General features: G+C 48.4%; 1 protein-coding gene across 1 annotated transcript in view; it reads left to right on the plus strand.

Moving 5' to 3' along the window:
- Nucleotides 1-8,810: 8,810 nt before the first annotated feature.
- WNT3 (Wnt family member 3) overlaps nt 8,811-17,433 on the plus strand; it is a 37,611-nt gene continuing 28,988 nt past the window's right edge. Inside the window, exon 1 of the mRNA XM_005446982.3 lies at nt 8,811-8,977. Coding sequence (XP_005447039.1) covers nt 8,898-8,977 — 80 coding nt within the window. The 5' untranslated portion in view covers nt 8,811-8,897. The remainder of the gene's footprint in view (nt 8,978-17,433) is intronic.

Below are 17,433 nucleotides of genomic sequence, written 5' to 3' on the forward strand. Positions count from 1 at the left end.
GGCAGGGGGAATAATGGGCTGAAAGAGGTATGGTCTGCCCCGCAGGGATGGGTCCCCAGGGCAAAGGGTGCACAACTTGTCCTAGATTCCCCCCCTCCCTCCCCTTTTTTTTTTTTTTTCTTCCCGAGATCCGAATGTATAATTGTAGGAGGGGACAAGGGGGAAAATGAGCTGAAGACTCGTAACTGCAGAGGCCGGTCCCTGTGAGCAAAGGGCCACATGTCCCCTTTTATCGCCAGCCATAATTCCCTCCTTGGCTCAAAGGCGGCTGTGAAAAGAGCAGGACTGGTTCAAACTTCCTTGGGGTCTCCGTGGCAACCAGCCCTGCAGGAGCCTTTTCTTCCTTTCCCCCCTTTCCTCTTTTGTTGTTGTTGTTGTTGTGTCATTAAAACTTCCCGGATTGAATCCCCACCAGGCTGCTCCGCAGGCACCGCTCCAGACCTCCTGCCTGCCTCCAGCCAGCTGCCCTCACCTTTTCTCATCCCCTGGACCAGCAAAGCTCAGCCCCAGCCCAGCAAAACCCAGTCCAAACCCAGCCCCAGCTCAGTAAAGCCCAGCCCAGCTTCCCATTGGGATATGTGTCCCATCCCCCCCAGTTTGTCCCTCCCCAGTGTTTTCTTACAGTTCAGCCCAACATCCTCATAGTGGTCAAGCAAAAATTGTGATTCCCCAATCTTTGAGGCTGAGCTTTCTCAGAAGGGGCAATCCAGAGCTGGCATCCCTGCTCCGCGTGCCCACACGTAGCTGAAGCAAGCCAGGTCTAAGCAGAGCCCATCTTGCAGGGAGTACTGGGGCACGGCAAGGGCTGCCGGCAGCCTGCAGAGCACCATGCCCTTTGACAAAGCCCTGGCCAGGCACAGCAATGCCAGACCCAGCACAGAACTCCAACCCACTCTGGGAACACAGGTGATAACCCAAGATGCAAGAAAGACCGAGATCTGTGTCATCAACCCCTACCTTTGGCAGTAGTTAGCACGGGGAGTGCAGCTCCTTGGAGCCAGGTGAAAAAGCAAAATATATCGCTTATACCTGCTCGCGTGTCGCGTGGGCTGTGCTGGGCTATGGCATTTCCCCGCTGGCATGCTCAGGACTGGGCTGCGAGTAGGTGGGCACATCACAGGTGGGCACATCACAGGTGGGCACTGCAGCCTGGGCAGGTGGCAGGGTCACAGCAAGGAGGTCTCCAGCACTAGCAGCGCTCCAGTGGCAGTGCCGACCCTTACCCCAAGCGTGGCTCAGCAAACAGCCCGGGAGGCGGGCAACGTTGACATGAACGCATGCAGCTCCTTTGGCTCCGACAGCACGAGCACCTCCCTACCTCAGAGGGCCCCCCGATTTCCAGCTACCGCAGGGTGGAAAGTCACAGCCTGCAGCAAAGAACAGCTGGTCTCGTTTTCACCACGCGTCCTCCAGCCTTCGGGATATCACTAGGCTGGAGTCCTGGGGAAGGAGGGAAGGGAGAGGAGTGACTCTGCTCCCTCTGCTCTCCATCCCTTCCCCCGTCCCCAGGATGCATTCCTCCAGATGTCAGGGTAGACAGAGCTGTTTTCAAACAAGCCCAAGACCCGGGGCATAGTTTCTTCATCTGCTCAGCCAGTCCAATTAGTCAGATTTACTGCAGTTGTGAGAGGCAGCTCAGCCTCTCCCGCCGAGCAAGGCTGCCCTCAGATAAGGTGTAAAACTGCCCTTCACTGTGCAATTTCAGGGGCACAATGTGTGCTAGCCTGACAGTGCTTTTTATAACGGACCCATTTCCCTGAAACCTCTGGGACTTGCCTTGAGGCTGATCCCCCACCAGCAAGGCCTTATGACCTTGTGGCCAGTGGCCTATAACCGCTCATCTACCCCTGCTCAGCCACCCTCAGCCATCTATGCTTGCTCACACCCACCTGTGCGTACACCACACACATACACATTGGCCATCAGGGCTCTACACAAACTCAACTGTCCTGGTCACACCTCTCCTGTATCCTGACCTTTTATCACTTGATATTGATAAAATTGATGGGGAAAAAAAAAATAAATAATCACATCATCGTGCAAGAAATCCTTCTGAGCCCCTTTTCCACTGGGCATTAGCCTGCCCAAAGTGGCTCAGGTGAAGAGTGAGCAGAACTTAAATGTTACTTGGAAATAATTTTCCCACTAACAACTAATGACTGATGGAGCAAGTGTCCTGCTCTGCCAGACTCAGTTCTCCCTTTACTTCAGGGGAGAGTAGGGATGACTTGGGTGGAAGAACAGAAGGTTAACAGAGAAGACTTCAAAGCTTCATCACAAGTACTGCCCCTTTCTAAGCTTATTGCTGAAGCAGTGTCCCCCCCCGATGCTACATGGGTCAACACTATTTCAGGCAAAACTGTGCCAGTCAAACATAATATTTATATCTTTGTGTCACAGCACAAGCAAGCTAGCATGCTGTAGCAAGGCTTTACCATGGGTCACATCCTACTGTCCATGCTGTGTCTCCATCCTCCAGAGGCCAGGCCACACTGCTGCTTCTCTCGGCTACATCCAGCTCCTCCCTGCTCCTCCTCCAACCAGCCTCTCTCCCACACGCCTCAGGGCTATTTAACCACTTAGCAGGATGAGCTGCAGCTGCACATCGTCCATGACAATCAACCCCCTGCCTTCATTCCTCTACATCTTGTATTTACCCGAGTTTGAGATCGGTTCCACTGCTAGCTCCCTGTGCACCAAGCTGCCATAGTCACTGGAAAACTGTGCATCTTAGGGATTCATTAGGGGGGTTATATTCTTTTTCTGAACATCTCCATGGCCAGAAAGATCTGAAAATCTAACCAGAGTTTGAACTGTGAGGTGCTAAAGGAATTTAAGTAGGTGACAGTGAAAGAAAGATGGTTTTATTCCAAGTCTGTAGCGGCTGCAGTTCAGGGGCACCCAGCCACTGAGACAAAGCGTCCTCAGATTTCTGCCTCACTGGTGATGGTGGAGGAATAGGCAGTCAGCATTTCCACTTCACATATTTCCTATGATCCCCTGGCCACAGAACAAGTTATATGGGAATAAAAGGAGGAGAAAAAATAACCCATGGGGAAGCACCGTTTAGCATTCATTCTACCCTTCCAATACAAGGACTGGGATTCCAGTTCTACTTTCATGTTCATCAGCTCACTGTTAATTATTGAGTCAGTGATTCATAGCTGTCCCTTGATGTTCTAGCTCAGGTCTGCACAAACAGAGGATGAGACAGTTCCCTCCTGAAGGAACTAACAGGATATACACAGAAGCAATTATTTCCCAAGTTTTACAAGCAAGAAACACAAGGACAGATAAGGAACCTGGGCGACCAAAATCATACAAGGAGTCATCAGCAATTCTGAGAACACAAGCCAAGTTTCTTGTACTACAGCAGGTTAATCCACCACTGGTTTAAGAATGTAATCTTTTGTTTCTAAACAACAAAATACCCAGAAGTGCCAGTCCCTCAGCCACAAAACCTTCTGAGATCTTGCAGCAAAAGTTTAGTTCGAAGGAGTTTCTATCATCACTGGAAGACAAAAATATCCTAAGTGCAGGATTTCTGTGCCATGAGCTTTAAAAAGATTGTAAAAAGAATGGAGTCAGGTAAGACTATTGGGGGGGGGGGAAGCCATGAAGTTATTCCTAAACCACTAAAAACAATGGCAAAGGGTTTTGCTGAACTCAGAGCTTTCTGTTACCATCATCTCAACAGTCACCAGACCTGCAGCTAAAGCCTGACTTTCCTCTGCTTTATACCTGTGTCTTCAGCAAAGAGAAATCTCAAAAAAACCCCAAGTACAAACACCACCATAGTACTCATCTGAACAGGCGAAGATCCGTTTTCCTGCCACTGTGGATTGTTTCCCCTGTGGCTCATGTTCCTGTGGGCACACAACAGCTTTGCACATCAGCTGCAGGCAGTGCTCTGCTGGACGTCAGAGGAAGCAAACAGGAAAGCAGCGTTCCTGTGACCTGGAGGTAGCGTTAAAGCTTTGCAGGAGTAAACATGGAGACGAGGCACCTGACAGGAGTGAGGGGAAGCTAGGTTGGTCCATGCAACGTCAACGTGCTGGAGCATACCCCCCGGTCATTGGTGGTAGAGCACATCGAGAAGATACGTGGATACGTGCAAAGGTGTTGCTGTGCAGAGCTCAGAAGTGATGCAATATCCATCAAGGCCCTTCTTTAAATCACCCTGCGCAGATGTTCATACAGGATTGCTGTTTCCAGGCTGTTCCAGCCCTGGTGCGCCCAGCTAACAGGCGGTGGGATATAAGGAACGAGAAACAGCAGAGAAGGACAGTCTGTCAGAGCCAGAGGGAACACGAGGATCTAGGAGAGAAGAGATTTGGCCAAGAAAACACGAACAGGCAAGTTTCAAGAGAAATGTTAATACCACCAGTCACAAGTCAGCATCAAACAGCCCTCAGAAACACACAGGATTTCAGCAGTTTACGGTGGAGGGCACTCAGATGGCTCACTCATGCTTCCAAGAAGGATTTCTTCAGATCTTTACATACCTTCTAATAATTACTTACTTTGGGACTGATGGCTAGAGCCATCGAAGAACTAATTTCCTATTTTACCTCCACTTTTAGATCTTCAAAACAACAAACTCAGCTGCTTCTAGGACTTGAAACCCCTTAAAAGATCATGGTCCCAAGGGACCCACCTTTACAGTTTCTGGCCATGTCCAGAAGTGCCCAAATGTGCGATTCAACGTCTAGCACCCAGCTAAGCCACCCCCCCCCCCACTGAACCCAAGTCAACCTGCAAATCAAGCATTCTGACACCTTTGCTTAGTGCTGCACCATGGATCACAGGTCTTGTACATGCCCTGCCTTCCTCAACATACCAAACCAGGCATCTAAACCCCCTCTGTCAGGTCATCCATCTCTTGCCCTTCACTGTGCTGTTTGAGTCATCCTTTTCAGGTCACACCAGCCGTGGGGTAATTCCCAAGAGCAGCTGAACTGTACCAGGAAGGGATTGAATTCCTGGTGTCTCACACTCATCAGCGGCTCGGTGTGTTGAAATGCGTGATGAGAACAAATCCAGGAGACTCCATGGTCCTGTCACCTTCCCCAAGCACTTGGTTTCTTCCTGCTTGTAGATTCTGATGGAGAAAGGAAGAAAAGCTAAAAGAAGGCAGTTACAAAAGTTAAGAGCACCAAGGGGAAAGAGAGGCGTGTTTTCAATGTGATTACAACGCTCCTTTGCTGGAGTGCGGTTAGAATAAACCAAAGGATCCCTTTGGATGCCTGGGCACCTACAGTGGTTGAGTTTGCAGTACCACAATACAGAAGGACCTTTATACCGACATTGTAAAGGCAACAGGACTTCTCTTGAGCAGCCAAACCTCTAGCTTCCTCATTTTTTTTTTCATTTCTGGGCATATTGAAACTGGTCTATAAGAGTCAATATTGCCAAACTAGACAGACTGATGTGACTGAAAAGACCCTCAGTAAATAAAACTGTCAGTCAGCAGCACAAGGAAGTATCTATGAGTGAAATTTTGAAATTGTACTCATTTGGATAACTGTCATTTGCTCTTAGAAATTACATTTTAAATTAATGTTTGCTGTAGAACTTATAAATATTTGTTCAGGCTAGCACGAAATATCCCCAGGATAATTTTAGCATGTACGCATCGGATTTTCATTTCACAGCAGAGAAGACTGAGAGTAAGTCTGTTCGTCTCACAGACAATGTAGTCTTCATCCCTGTGAGACAGGTCGTACCCCTCCGTGAGACACGCCTGCCATTTGAAGGCTTCGGGGGTCTAGGCTGATACAACCGAAGACACAACTGAAACCTGCCATTGCTTTTCTACTCATTTTTCTACTCATTTCAGTGGGAGAAATGTAGAGCCAAGAGTCACTATGAGCCAGGTGTGGACAGGGTTAGAGACAGTAAGGACCTTCCACTCGCAGGATCTCCCAGGCTCTCCAAGCCAAAGCAACTGCAGACATGCCTGAGACACAGCCTCTTCCCAAATGGTGGGACAGCCTGAACTGCTTATGATGCTGTGGCAAGCGGTCCATGAGGTTCAGAGCAAAGAGAGCAAGGGATGGTTGAGAGACAAAGAGAGCAATGGTGGGAGGGCAGGCAACTCGATGATCTTCATCAGATGCCTGTCAGATTCTATAGAGAGCTTTCCCTTGACTTCAGCATGCTTGGGATCAAATATTTACCAATATCCTGCTCATCTTTCAAAACCTGTCTGTGACCACATCAACATGACGTTGGGCAGTTACTGGGGTGTGGGCGGGTGCTTTAGCATCTCTGCTGCTTTTGCAGTGCAGCCCTTCCTGAGGCAACACCGAGACCTCTGCCCCCTGCACATAAATTCTCTGGGGTTTGGGTCTTAGGTCACTTTCCCCCACTTGGTTGTCTGCAGACAAAGCACTCTGTAACTTATTACGGGCTTGATTTATAAATCCTACCATCAAGGAATGGATAAAGAACGCTTTGTATTGTTCCCCAGTGTCTGATGGACAGGAACATCCAAGCCACCAAGACCTTGATGACAGCCCCCAACTAATGATTCAGTTCAGATTTCAAAAGCCTTCCCCAATCGTCCTTCTGCAGTGTTGGGGATTTTTTGTCCTCTTCCATGGGATGTCAGTCACCTGTAGTATCATCTGAGATACCTCACTTCAGTCTCTCCTGCTGCCCCTTTAACAGTTTGACATTGTAATGGCAGAGATTCTCTAGCTCAGTGCATTTAAGCCTTATTCTGTTTCTGTGCAGCTCCAAAACACCTACCAGTAGAGGCACAGCCCTACATAGCAGTTTAAGGCCTTGCTTTGCTAGATAGACTTATAGGCTCTTTAGTAGCAATTCACATACTCCATGACTTACTTGAACCAGTACGTTAAAAGTGCCTGTGACCACTCCCTGGCACTGGAACCAGAGAGACAGGGGCACAGGACCACCTTCACCCACCCTGCTAAACCCACATAACCTCCAGAAGAGGTGGGTCACATCTTAAGGGTCTATTTGGAATAGTTCCTGTTCCATACTAACGCCAAACTGTGACTAAAATTTCTTCAGGGCTGTGCAAATTGGCCAGGTCAGGCTAATGTTTCGTACCTAAACACATGGGCAACAGAGCTCAAGATCTGGGGAAGATGCCCACAGAGTGCTTAATTTAGGGGAGCAGATTAAATCCAGGTGTCTCCCAAACGCTTGTTTGAAAATCATTGCTTTCCTAACCCTGAGTGATGGCATTCAATGAAACAGAGCTGGGGGCCAGGTCAGAGATTTGCCAGGACGGACTACACCCAATCTGAAATCACACAAAAGGAACAAGCCATGTTTAACATCTCTGATGGGTCATTGACAGCTGGAAAACCCGTTGGACTAAGCCTGGAGAAGCTTGGCCTCTGAGTCCTCGCAGCAGCTGCAGGGACTGATGAAGAGGTGAGGTGCAGAGCAAAGAGCTGGCGGGTGTCCTCTCTTGGGTGCATGATGGCCAGGAAACCAGTTACCACTTACAAGAACAGCTCTGCACTAACTCATTGTCCAAATACAATAAAATCTGTAAGAACTGAGAATCAAGAAAGACAGAGACACAAGGCAGGTGCATCCCCACGATTAAACAGCAAGAAGGAATGCATTTGCACCCAGAGCTTTAATTTCAGGAGAAGGTCTGTAACCTTCAAAACCATGAGATGCATTGGGCTGCCCAAGATACCACCTTGGACCTCTGTTACAGCCGTTGCTCTGCAATAAATTGCTTTCTTGGCTACTCCTAAAGCACCTCATCTCCAGGTGGTTAGAAACTGGGCAGAGCCAACGCAGGCAACAGAGCTGTGCTTGCTGAGGATGCTTTATGAACAAAAGCAACTTTTTTAACTTCCTCATTCTTTGTCCCATTCTGTTGAGTCATTCCCTAGATCTGCTACTCTGACACAACAGCTCCTGTAAAAACAGTGAGTGGGTGGGTTTTCTATCCTATTTTCACCTTTCTGCATCCAGAGAGGCACCTCACAAGAAATTCATTAATGGGACATCTTCCTGTCTGCCTGCTCCACTCTCACCATGACCCAGCATTTTTTTCTCAATAGAAATGAGGCTGCCACTGCCTCCCCTCTCCACCCATCCCACCCACACACTTTGAAAAAACTGGGCAGTGCAGTTCTCATTTAAAGTTTATAACCGCTTTTGCCCGTGGGGCTCACATCCACGCTTTCAGAGGGTTATTCTGCCTCTTTGGTGCTCCCATCAGCTCTGCCTCCTGCAAGGGTTAATGCTCACCTCCCTCTCCATCTAAAGAATAAGTTGTCTATCTCACCCCCACCGTGAGATTAAGCTCGGTCACAGTCACCCTTCATCCTTACCTTGCAAAGCCTTGCCGTGCCCAGCCAGAAGCAGGGTCCGTGCCTCCTGGGTTTCTAAGTGAAATTAATAACAAAAATTTAAAAAAAAAAAAAAAAAAATAATAAAAAAAAAAAAATTGGAAGGGGAAAACCCCCACCCACAGACACCCAAAATCTCAGCGCCCCAGTGAAGTCCCTTGCAAAGAGGTTCGTCTCCGGAGGCGAGGAGCGAAGTTGCGGGCGGGGGTGATTGACAGCGCGCGCGGGGGCTCATCCCGCACCTGGGCCCTGATTGGCCGCCGCGGCCACCGCGGCCCCGCGCGCGCCTCGCCTGGGCTGTGCGGCCACGGGGGAGCGGGGCGAGGTGCGCTCCTGCCCGCCGCAAAGTCACCCGCACCGCACGGACTTGCCTTAACTCCTCTTTTTTTTTTTTTTTTTTCTCCCCCCCTTTTTTTTTTTTCTTTTTTTTTCCTTTTTTTTTCTTTTTTTTTTTTTTTTTTTCTGGAAGGAGGGGGGATTCTTCATTTTCGCACTTGATGTTTTTCTGAAAACTTCGTTAGGATTTTCCCCTTGCACCAGCCTGGACTAATGGATTACCACCTGCTCGGACTAATTTTATCTTTCCTCTTCAATGGCACAAAGGTCTTAGCTGGTTACCCAATTTGGTGGTAAGATTTCTTCCCCCCTTCCCCTCTTTTGATGGTTGATTAATTAATTAATTAATTATTAGCTATGGGATCTGTGTGTATGTGTGCCCCTTCCTTTTCACCCTTTGCCCTGCTGAGCTGGCCATGACTGCGTGTTTGATTCTAAGCATAATTTCTTCAGATTTGATGGGTAATTAATGAAAAGTTTGGGGGGTATTTTTAAAGGGCAATGTCTAGGTTTCCCTTTCCGCAAATGGAGTCTTCCCCACCACTCTTAATTTCTCCATTTTCGTCACTGTAGCAATAGGCATTTGTTTTGGATGTAAAAGGATGCATTTTTATTTTCTTGTGCAATAGCAATTTTATCTGTCGCATGACTCTGTAGCAGGTATTTTTTTCTTTTCCATCAAACTGTGATCAGTCCTTTAAAAAATATTTAATTCTATTTTCTTTCTGGCTGCTGCAGTTTTTGGACTTCTTTCTCTTCTTTTGTTGTATTCTGTCATGTGAATTTAGTCCAGCAAATAAGCTAAGAACGCAAATGGCACCTGAGAAAATATTCATTAGTAAAATTCCTCAAAGATGGATTTTGTTCTGGAAATGTCATTTATTTCCTTTCACCAACAATATAAATAATTTTTTAAAGAACTGGTTATATCTTATCGTGGCTGATAAGTAACCCAAGTTACTTATTTTAAAAATAAATACAGCAGTATAGAAATAAATGTATTAACAAAATGTAATTGGAAGCACTTTAGAACAAAAAATACAGAATAAAACATTTCAGGTCATCTGAACACAGCACACAGCGAGTTGCATAACATAATATTTCAGTTAATTTCCCTCTTTATCGTGTAGGATTTCTCATTGGAATATATCTCGTTAAGTTTCTGTATGTGCCAGGTAGGGGCTGTAAGCCTAATCATCCGTAGGGTAAAGAGGGAGATGTTGGAATTTGGTGCTACGGAGATTCTTGGGTTATTTTCACCTTTCCAGAGAAGTCTTTTTTTTTGATTATTGAATTAGATCCTTTCAGTGCCAACATGGAGATGGCAAGAAGTAGGTGGGAGTGAACTTGGAGGTGGACTGCCATGTCTGGGAATGTTTAGAAATCAGAAGGGAAAAGCCGAATTGTTTTTTTAAAATAATCCATTTATCACCGTGGACTTTGAGAATGAAAATGTGCAGTTCCAGTAGAGAAAGACTGAGCATACAATGAGAAGTCCATGCTCAGGAAGCATTTAAAAGCTACACAGGTTCATGAAATGGCTAAATCACAGCATGTTTTACTGAAGAATTAAATTATTTCCTCGCCCCGAGCACGGCTGCTCAACTTCAGGACCGAAGCCTGGGGCAGGGGAGCCTCCTGAAATATAGACAGCATCACTTTGATTCCTTATATCCCTTTTCTCCTTCAGCTGGGGAACGGTGTGTCTGAATGGGGTTGCGCGGTGGGTTGTAGAACAGGTCAAAATTACATGGCTGGATCTAAAGGCACGAATCTGCATGGGGCAGCGATACCTCGCTGTGCCATCAGCTCTCCCAGGGTCTTGCCAGCTCCTGACCTGCCTCACGCTTTGATATAAATTGGGATTTAACAGCAGAATCAAGGAGGGTTTTGACGTTCAGAGTGATGAACCAAGATGTTCTTGACAAAAAGGTCTGGTTTTTTTCCCCTGTGAGGCAAAAAAATGTCCCCGCGAGCAAAATGCCTCTCCCTGTTTTCAGGAGAAGACGCTGCAGACAGGTGTCTGCCCCATGTTCTTGCCTTCCCCAAAATCCCTACAAGTTCACCCGAAATGAACAATGCAGAGGACATGTAAGAAACACCAGGGGTATGGCAAGCAGCATCCATGGGAAAGGAGGCAGCTGAACAAGCCATATGCAGAATTTTATGCCATAGATTCACATCTTGCAGATTTGTCTGAGATTCTGGGAACACCAAAGTGCCCGAGAGCCTCTGCTGCACCGCAGGGATGGGAGGAGGTACCCCACGTAGGGTCGAGGGCTATCAAAAATGGCATCAGTTTTTTCAGGGTTCTTGAAGGCTGAGTGAGCAGAAGGGCAGAAAAATCTGGGCCAGGGCTCCCTGACTGCTCAGGCAGAGACAATGCTTCCCGCAGCACACAAAATTAAATGTCTCCTTCAGTCCCCACTGAGGGCTTTGAATATCTGCTCTCTGGAGCTGAGGTCTCACGTACAGTGCGTAGCGTGATGTGATACAGACTCTTAAAGAAAAGGATGTTTTTCCAGTTGTCTTCCTGATCCTCTGACCTTTAGGCAGGCACAGGGCAGACTTTGGGGGAATGAGTCCCATTTGCAGGATCCAATGCACCCCAAAACAGAGGAAGGGAAGCAAAGATGGGCACAGCATCAGCCCAGTCCCCTGCACCCATCCAGGGCAGGCTGGACCAGAGATCATCAGTGGTTCCTCATCCTCAGGTAAACCCATCTCTCCTAGATACGAGACCTTCAGGAAGACTGGTCATCTTGCAGGACCCTGGGACTGCTGACAGAGTGCCCCATCCTCTGGTGCAACTTTTCTGGGTATTTTTCCACTGAATAGGGAATATTTTGGCAGCAAAATCAGAACAGATCATTCCTGCTTTGGGACATAAATGGGAAAAACATTTATTCCTGTGGCAGAGAGGAAGCGTCTAAATGTGCACAAGGAAAAGAACTGCAATAAGAACGGGGTCTCAGCACCTGGTAAATGGGTTTAGGGGTGACTGGAATAATCCAGCTACTCCACAGTGCAGTCAGACAATGCCGGCAAGCACTACATTGATGACAGTGCAGTGGAAGGGATAAAAGCAAAAAGATGAAGCTGCTGAGGGTTTGCACTGCATTATATTTTTTACTGAGGGGCCAGGGAAGGATGCTGCCATCTGGTTATAGTATCTAGAGAGAGCATAACTCAACAGCAGCCCTCCAGCTCACACACCATCGTGTTGGGGGAGGGGGGGGGGCGGGGGGAGCGTCCTGCCCTGGGCCTCAGTGGTGAGACATTATGTGCAAGGCTGAAGCCATCGGCTCTTGGCACAGGGAGCAGCCTGGGCAGACACCACGCAAAGGGAAGGACCTTGTGGGGCAAATACAGACCTGCAGCATCCAGGCTCACAGGTGGCAGTGGAAAGGTGGAGCACTGGGCTGCAAAGCCAGGAGCGGGGTTTGCAGTCCAGCCTGGTTGATTTTTAGAAACTCCCTGATGTCACCCTGTCCCTGACCAACTAGTGTGCTCCCAGGCAATACCTGACCAAGGTCCAGGGGTAGCACGGACCATAGACATAAGCTTCAGTGAGCAGGGCTGGTATTTTGCCGTAGGTCCAACCCTTCTTCACGTGCTTCCATCCTGGTACAGCAGATGGGAAAAGGAACAAGTGAGGCACAGATGGGAAAAGGTCATCTAAATGCTGCCTGCCAGAGTGCCGACGCCAACATAAGCTTCCTCAGATAAGTGTCCAATACATGCTGTCTGGGTTACTGCTGCTAAAAGAGAGGCAAGGAAGGATGAGATGGAGAGGTGGAGTGAGGCCATGAAGACCAAGACTGCTGCTCTTCCTGACCCTTCAGGAATGGCATGGGTGGAAGCAAAGTGGGCAACAGGGTCACAGCTACCATCCCAGCCCTGCAGGCAGCAGTTGTGGGTCACACCAATAGCCTTTTTAGGTGCCATCAGAAGGGATAGTGGTGACGCCGGCTAAAAAAAAAAATGACTGCAGGTGTAATCCCAAATACCCTAATGACAGCATACATAACAGAACACATCTGAATCATTGGGGTTTGGGGGCATCAAGGCATGAAAGACTGGTCAATGCAGCATTATAGATAGTGATGGATGGCCCCAGAGCTTTCTGGTGATGTCCTGAGAGAATTTAGATGAAAATCTAGCCCGAGGCCAGAGCTGTGGCAGTGCAGGCCTACAGAGATATTGTGACCCAGGAAACAACTAGAAACCATTCCCAATATACTGATACATGTGCAGAGGCTGAAGAAGACAGTCAGGGAGACAACTCCACCTATGAACTGAGAAGAAACACCAAGCGCTGTCCTCTTCCATGAGCACCATTCACCAAGAAGTCTTGAAAAACTTTGGCGTGTCACTAGCCTGAAGGAAGAAGCCAGATTTGGAGTCATTGGTGTAAACAGAGTAAAATATCCAGCCCCGCTCCTCTCATCATTCCTCAAGACATAGCACTAATAGGTCCCTGCCCATAACTGTGACTCCTGTAAAGTGCGTCTTACCAGTCAGCATTCATTGGCCTCTAAGCCAAGGGCTTGGCAACTAGAAGAATGGCTTTTGTCTGTCAAAAGTTATTAAATTTTATTTCTATCCCTCAGAAATATTTTCAGGGGAAGCTGGAGGTTTGGCAGCTGGCTGAGGATCCCAGTGGCCTTGGGCCCCCAGGGAAAGGGAGACAAACTTAAAAACATGTTCTTACTGCTCCCACAGTAGCTTCCTCATTAGAAAAAAAGACTGTATGTGAAAAACATTTACATTTAGATGCAGTCTGAAGTGACATGTGACTCGTCTCCTTTAGCTTTCAGTGTCTCCCCTTGCTGAAACAAGTGGGAGACTTCATTCTCTTGACAGTCTTGGTTTTTTTCATTCTCTGAAGGTTCAAAATATTTATATCCCACAGCCCATGTTTTGTTATAGGCTTAAAGCTTTCTTCAAAAAGAATAAAATTGCAGAGCAGCATCACACCATGGGAGTGGATTTCCTGATGCAAATCCAGCTGCTGTAGCACCACAAAGGAAGAAAAAGACCCCACGTATAATTTTCCTACAGCTTAAAATGCAGCTGGTTCTAGGGCAAATGACTAAAGATAATGATGGAGTTTGTCAGGAACGGAGCTGACTGCACTTACCGTGCAAGCCCGGAGGTGCTGCTCCAACTCCTGCTCTGGCACACGAAGCCAAGGCGCCCCACCAGCAGCCTGCGCTGGCACATGAACCTCTGAACTGGAAGAGCTGACGCCCAAACCAGAGGTCACCTTCTGCTGAGGCGGCTGGAGGGGTGCGAACACCTCAGGGTGCAAACAGGGTCGTGCCACCGGCTGCTGCCCCTAGATCCGCCACGCGGCAGGTGAGGCTCCTTGGGGACCACAGCGAGGCCAGAGGTAACGCCAAGAGGTGCTGGGGTGACACGTGCCCGCTCGTGAAAACAGCTGTCAACTGAATGGCCGCAAGCATCTTGTGGTTTTAAAGGTTTTCTTCAGCGTTCTCTGCAGCCAGGCATGGCCAGTGGGAATCCACGTCACCACCCGGCCAAACAGGATGGTTGGTCCTTGCCATGCAAGCAAGAGCTTTTCAGGCTGGAATTCAGCTTTATCAGCTGTCCCATAGAGCAAACAGCCATGGGCAGCCCTGACCATTGCCAGAGGGGAGCTTCGAGGACGAGCAGCCTTGTGGACCTCAGCATACCCCAGGCTTGGCGGTGTGCTGGCATGGCCAGGCAGCTTCTCGCGAGGGGTTTTCTTTCTCCCCTACACGGCAGAGCACAGCACAGCCCTGAGGGCAGCAACAGCTTCAAAATGCTACTAGAACAACAACAACACAGAGCAATAAGAAATGTACGCATTTCCCTAAGTATCAGGGAGCCTCATTCCCCCAAAAACTAACAACTCGCGTCTCCCGGGATGTCCCAGCCCCAGGGATCCACTCTGTCCTCCAGGGCCAGCAGCAGCCTGGGGCCAGGTGCACGCAGGGAGGAGGGCTTCAACTCACACAAAGACTTAAAAGTGTTTCTGTCCTTAAGCCAGAAATCTGTTACCATTCCCGTAACCAAATTCAGAAGTAAATGTAAGTGGTCACAAAGAGCTTTTAAGAGGCAGTTTAATTGCAAACTGATTGCTTTTCATTTGAGTCCTTCATTAAAAGCAGCAGTCGGCAAAGTGAAGCACCTGCCTAAGGGACCCCATGCAAGAGCACTGGAAATTTAGGGGGTGCTTCTGGCCACCCGGTAGTCTTAGCTGAGGGCTGGTGGTGGGGTGTTGGGGATGCAGGAGGCCACCAGCCAGTGAATCCACATGCCAGCTGTTCTGCACGCTGACTTGCTTCCCTAGCTATACGTCACCACTCACCTCCGTGTGGTCAGGTGGAAACTTCACAGCCCACCCACAGAGCTGTGGGTTTGCAGGCAGGAACTGATGGCTGCAGTTAGCAGCAGGAATATGAACTCACAGTTGTCCTCGTCTCCGACAAAATGAGCCGGGTGCTGGGCTACACTGGGAGGACTGGGGGCAGCAGATCGAGGGGGGCTGTCATCCTCTGCTTGGCATTTGCAGCACCTGTAATACCGTGTTGGGAAGTGCCCCCGGCAGCTCAAGAAGGAGCTAGACAAGCTAGATGGTGGCCAGTGGGTGCTTCCAAGGTGGCGGCAAAGATGTGGGGCACAGCTCACCAGGAAGGGTCTGGCCATGAGGCGGTGGAGGGCGGTTCAGTAGCAGCCTATGTCTTCTTGAAGGGCTCTTACAAATATGGTAGAGCCAGTCTCTTCACTGCAGTGCCAAGCTATATAACCAAGGGCAATTGTCACAGGCTGGGACTTCAAAGGTTCATGCTTGCATGAGGAGACCCACCTTGCTCCAGGGTGGTGTGGCTCCGAGCCAGGTGCTCAAGGAGGTGAGGAGGTGCTGTCCTGGGACATTTGCAGGACTCAACTGCGTGAAGCCCTGGCCACCCTGGGCCGGTGCCGGGGAGTATCCTACTCCGAGCAGGTGCTTGGCCTAGAGACCTCCCAGGATCCTCTCAGCCATCGCTTCACTGGCTGTGACACACAGCTGAGGCCAACAGTGGTGCTGCAAAAGAGGCAAGGTGTTAGACCTTTTTTAGGTCCTGGATTACTCAGTTCCCAGCATATGCCTAACATGGGGCGGGGACCTTCATTAGGACCCTGAGCACAACTGAGCACCCCTTATCCATGGGACAGCCCAAGGCTTACAATGACAACACACGGCCCAGCACACACGTGCCAAGGAGAGACCTGATGGTCACTCAGGTCACCCCTGCTATATGCTACATCTTCTGTGCCCGGGTATGACTCACTGCCGTGCCGACTAGGTCATGACAGGTCTTTAGCTAGTGCTTTCTCACCGCCTCTGTCTTGGCTGTGCTGCTCTCCAGCTCCTGTAGCACCGTCACTGCTCAACTGGGTGTGCAAGCCAAGGAGAGATGCAAGGATGCCTTCAGCCCTTCCTCCCTCTCTGCAGGCACAGCGCAGACCTGGGCAGTCCAAGCCTCCAGAGGGCACGACTCCAAGGTCACTAAATCACTTCTGACTTTTAAACTTTCATAATTTAACTGATGCTCTGAAGGCACTTTATTTCCACTGCTGTCCTGGAGGCCAAATCAACACTGCCCACATACTCACCAGGGCTGGTAACCAGGAGGTAGAACATTATCTTCCACCTGACAATGGTGATAGGGTCTCAGTGATGCTCCTCAGGCCCTTCCACTGCCAAGTCAAACAGTTCAGCCTGCACTATTGGCTGGATTTTGTAAGGAAAGGCAGGAAAACGTAGCCAGTTTTAAAGAACAAGCTTTAAATATGAAATAATAAAGATTGAAGAATTGTGCTGGGTATTGAAAAGATGCAGATATAACGCACAGCACTCTCGGTTATCTCTGTCACAGATTCAACTGAAAAATGTCTTCATCTGATGTATGCTACAGACCTCTGTTTCTAAGGCTTACCAGCAGATGGGCCAGCCATCTAGAAATACACCTTGTCTCCTGCTGAGACGTGGAAGCTTTTGGTCAATCTGCCAACAGGAATTGCAATAATATCCCTCTTGCCTTACAAGAGCCAAGCTGCTTTAATCAATGTGTGCTTAACATACAAAAATCATTAGCCAGGGTAACGATGGTATTTGTTTAGATGTGTCTTGCTGCTAACACTCTCTTAGCATGGCAGATCCGATTTGCATGACTTGTGTTGAGCTGCAGTACCACCTATGGCAAGTTGGCTCAAATTGAGCCTGTTTTAAAGTTTTTGCCAGGCCTGAGTGACACAACCTAGGCACGTCTAGTAGGAGTCTTTACAGTTGCTAGTTACCGTCTTCCCACCGATTAGCGTTTGACTCATTTTAATATGTGATGGCATGTCAAATACAGAACATTTTTGAGCATTAAGACAGAATTCTTGATTCAGAGTCCAGCCATTCAGCAATGTGAACATACCTGAAGTCCCTGGTGAAAGTCAAGGCCTTTGTCCATCCAAGAAATACTTCCAAGTAACTATTACCATTTTTTCAACATTACAAAAACGAAAGACTTTTTGAAGATGAATTCATGTATCTTATTTGTGTCCTTATGGATATGATCACATCCCAGGAAATATGGACAAACAGGGAAATAAAAATCCAGTAGGGTGGCATTCCTAATCTGCTTCTTCAGCTCCCAAAACCACCCAGTGGATCTACCAGTGATTTTCCTAAAGGTTCTGAAATGAGAAGGATTTGTTAGCAATTTGG

The sequence above is a fragment of the Falco cherrug genome, chromosome 20, assembly GCF_023634085.1.
Source record: "Falco cherrug isolate bFalChe1 chromosome 20, bFalChe1.pri, whole genome shotgun sequence".
NCBI lineage: Eukaryota > Metazoa > Chordata > Aves > Falconiformes > Falconidae > Falco > Falco cherrug.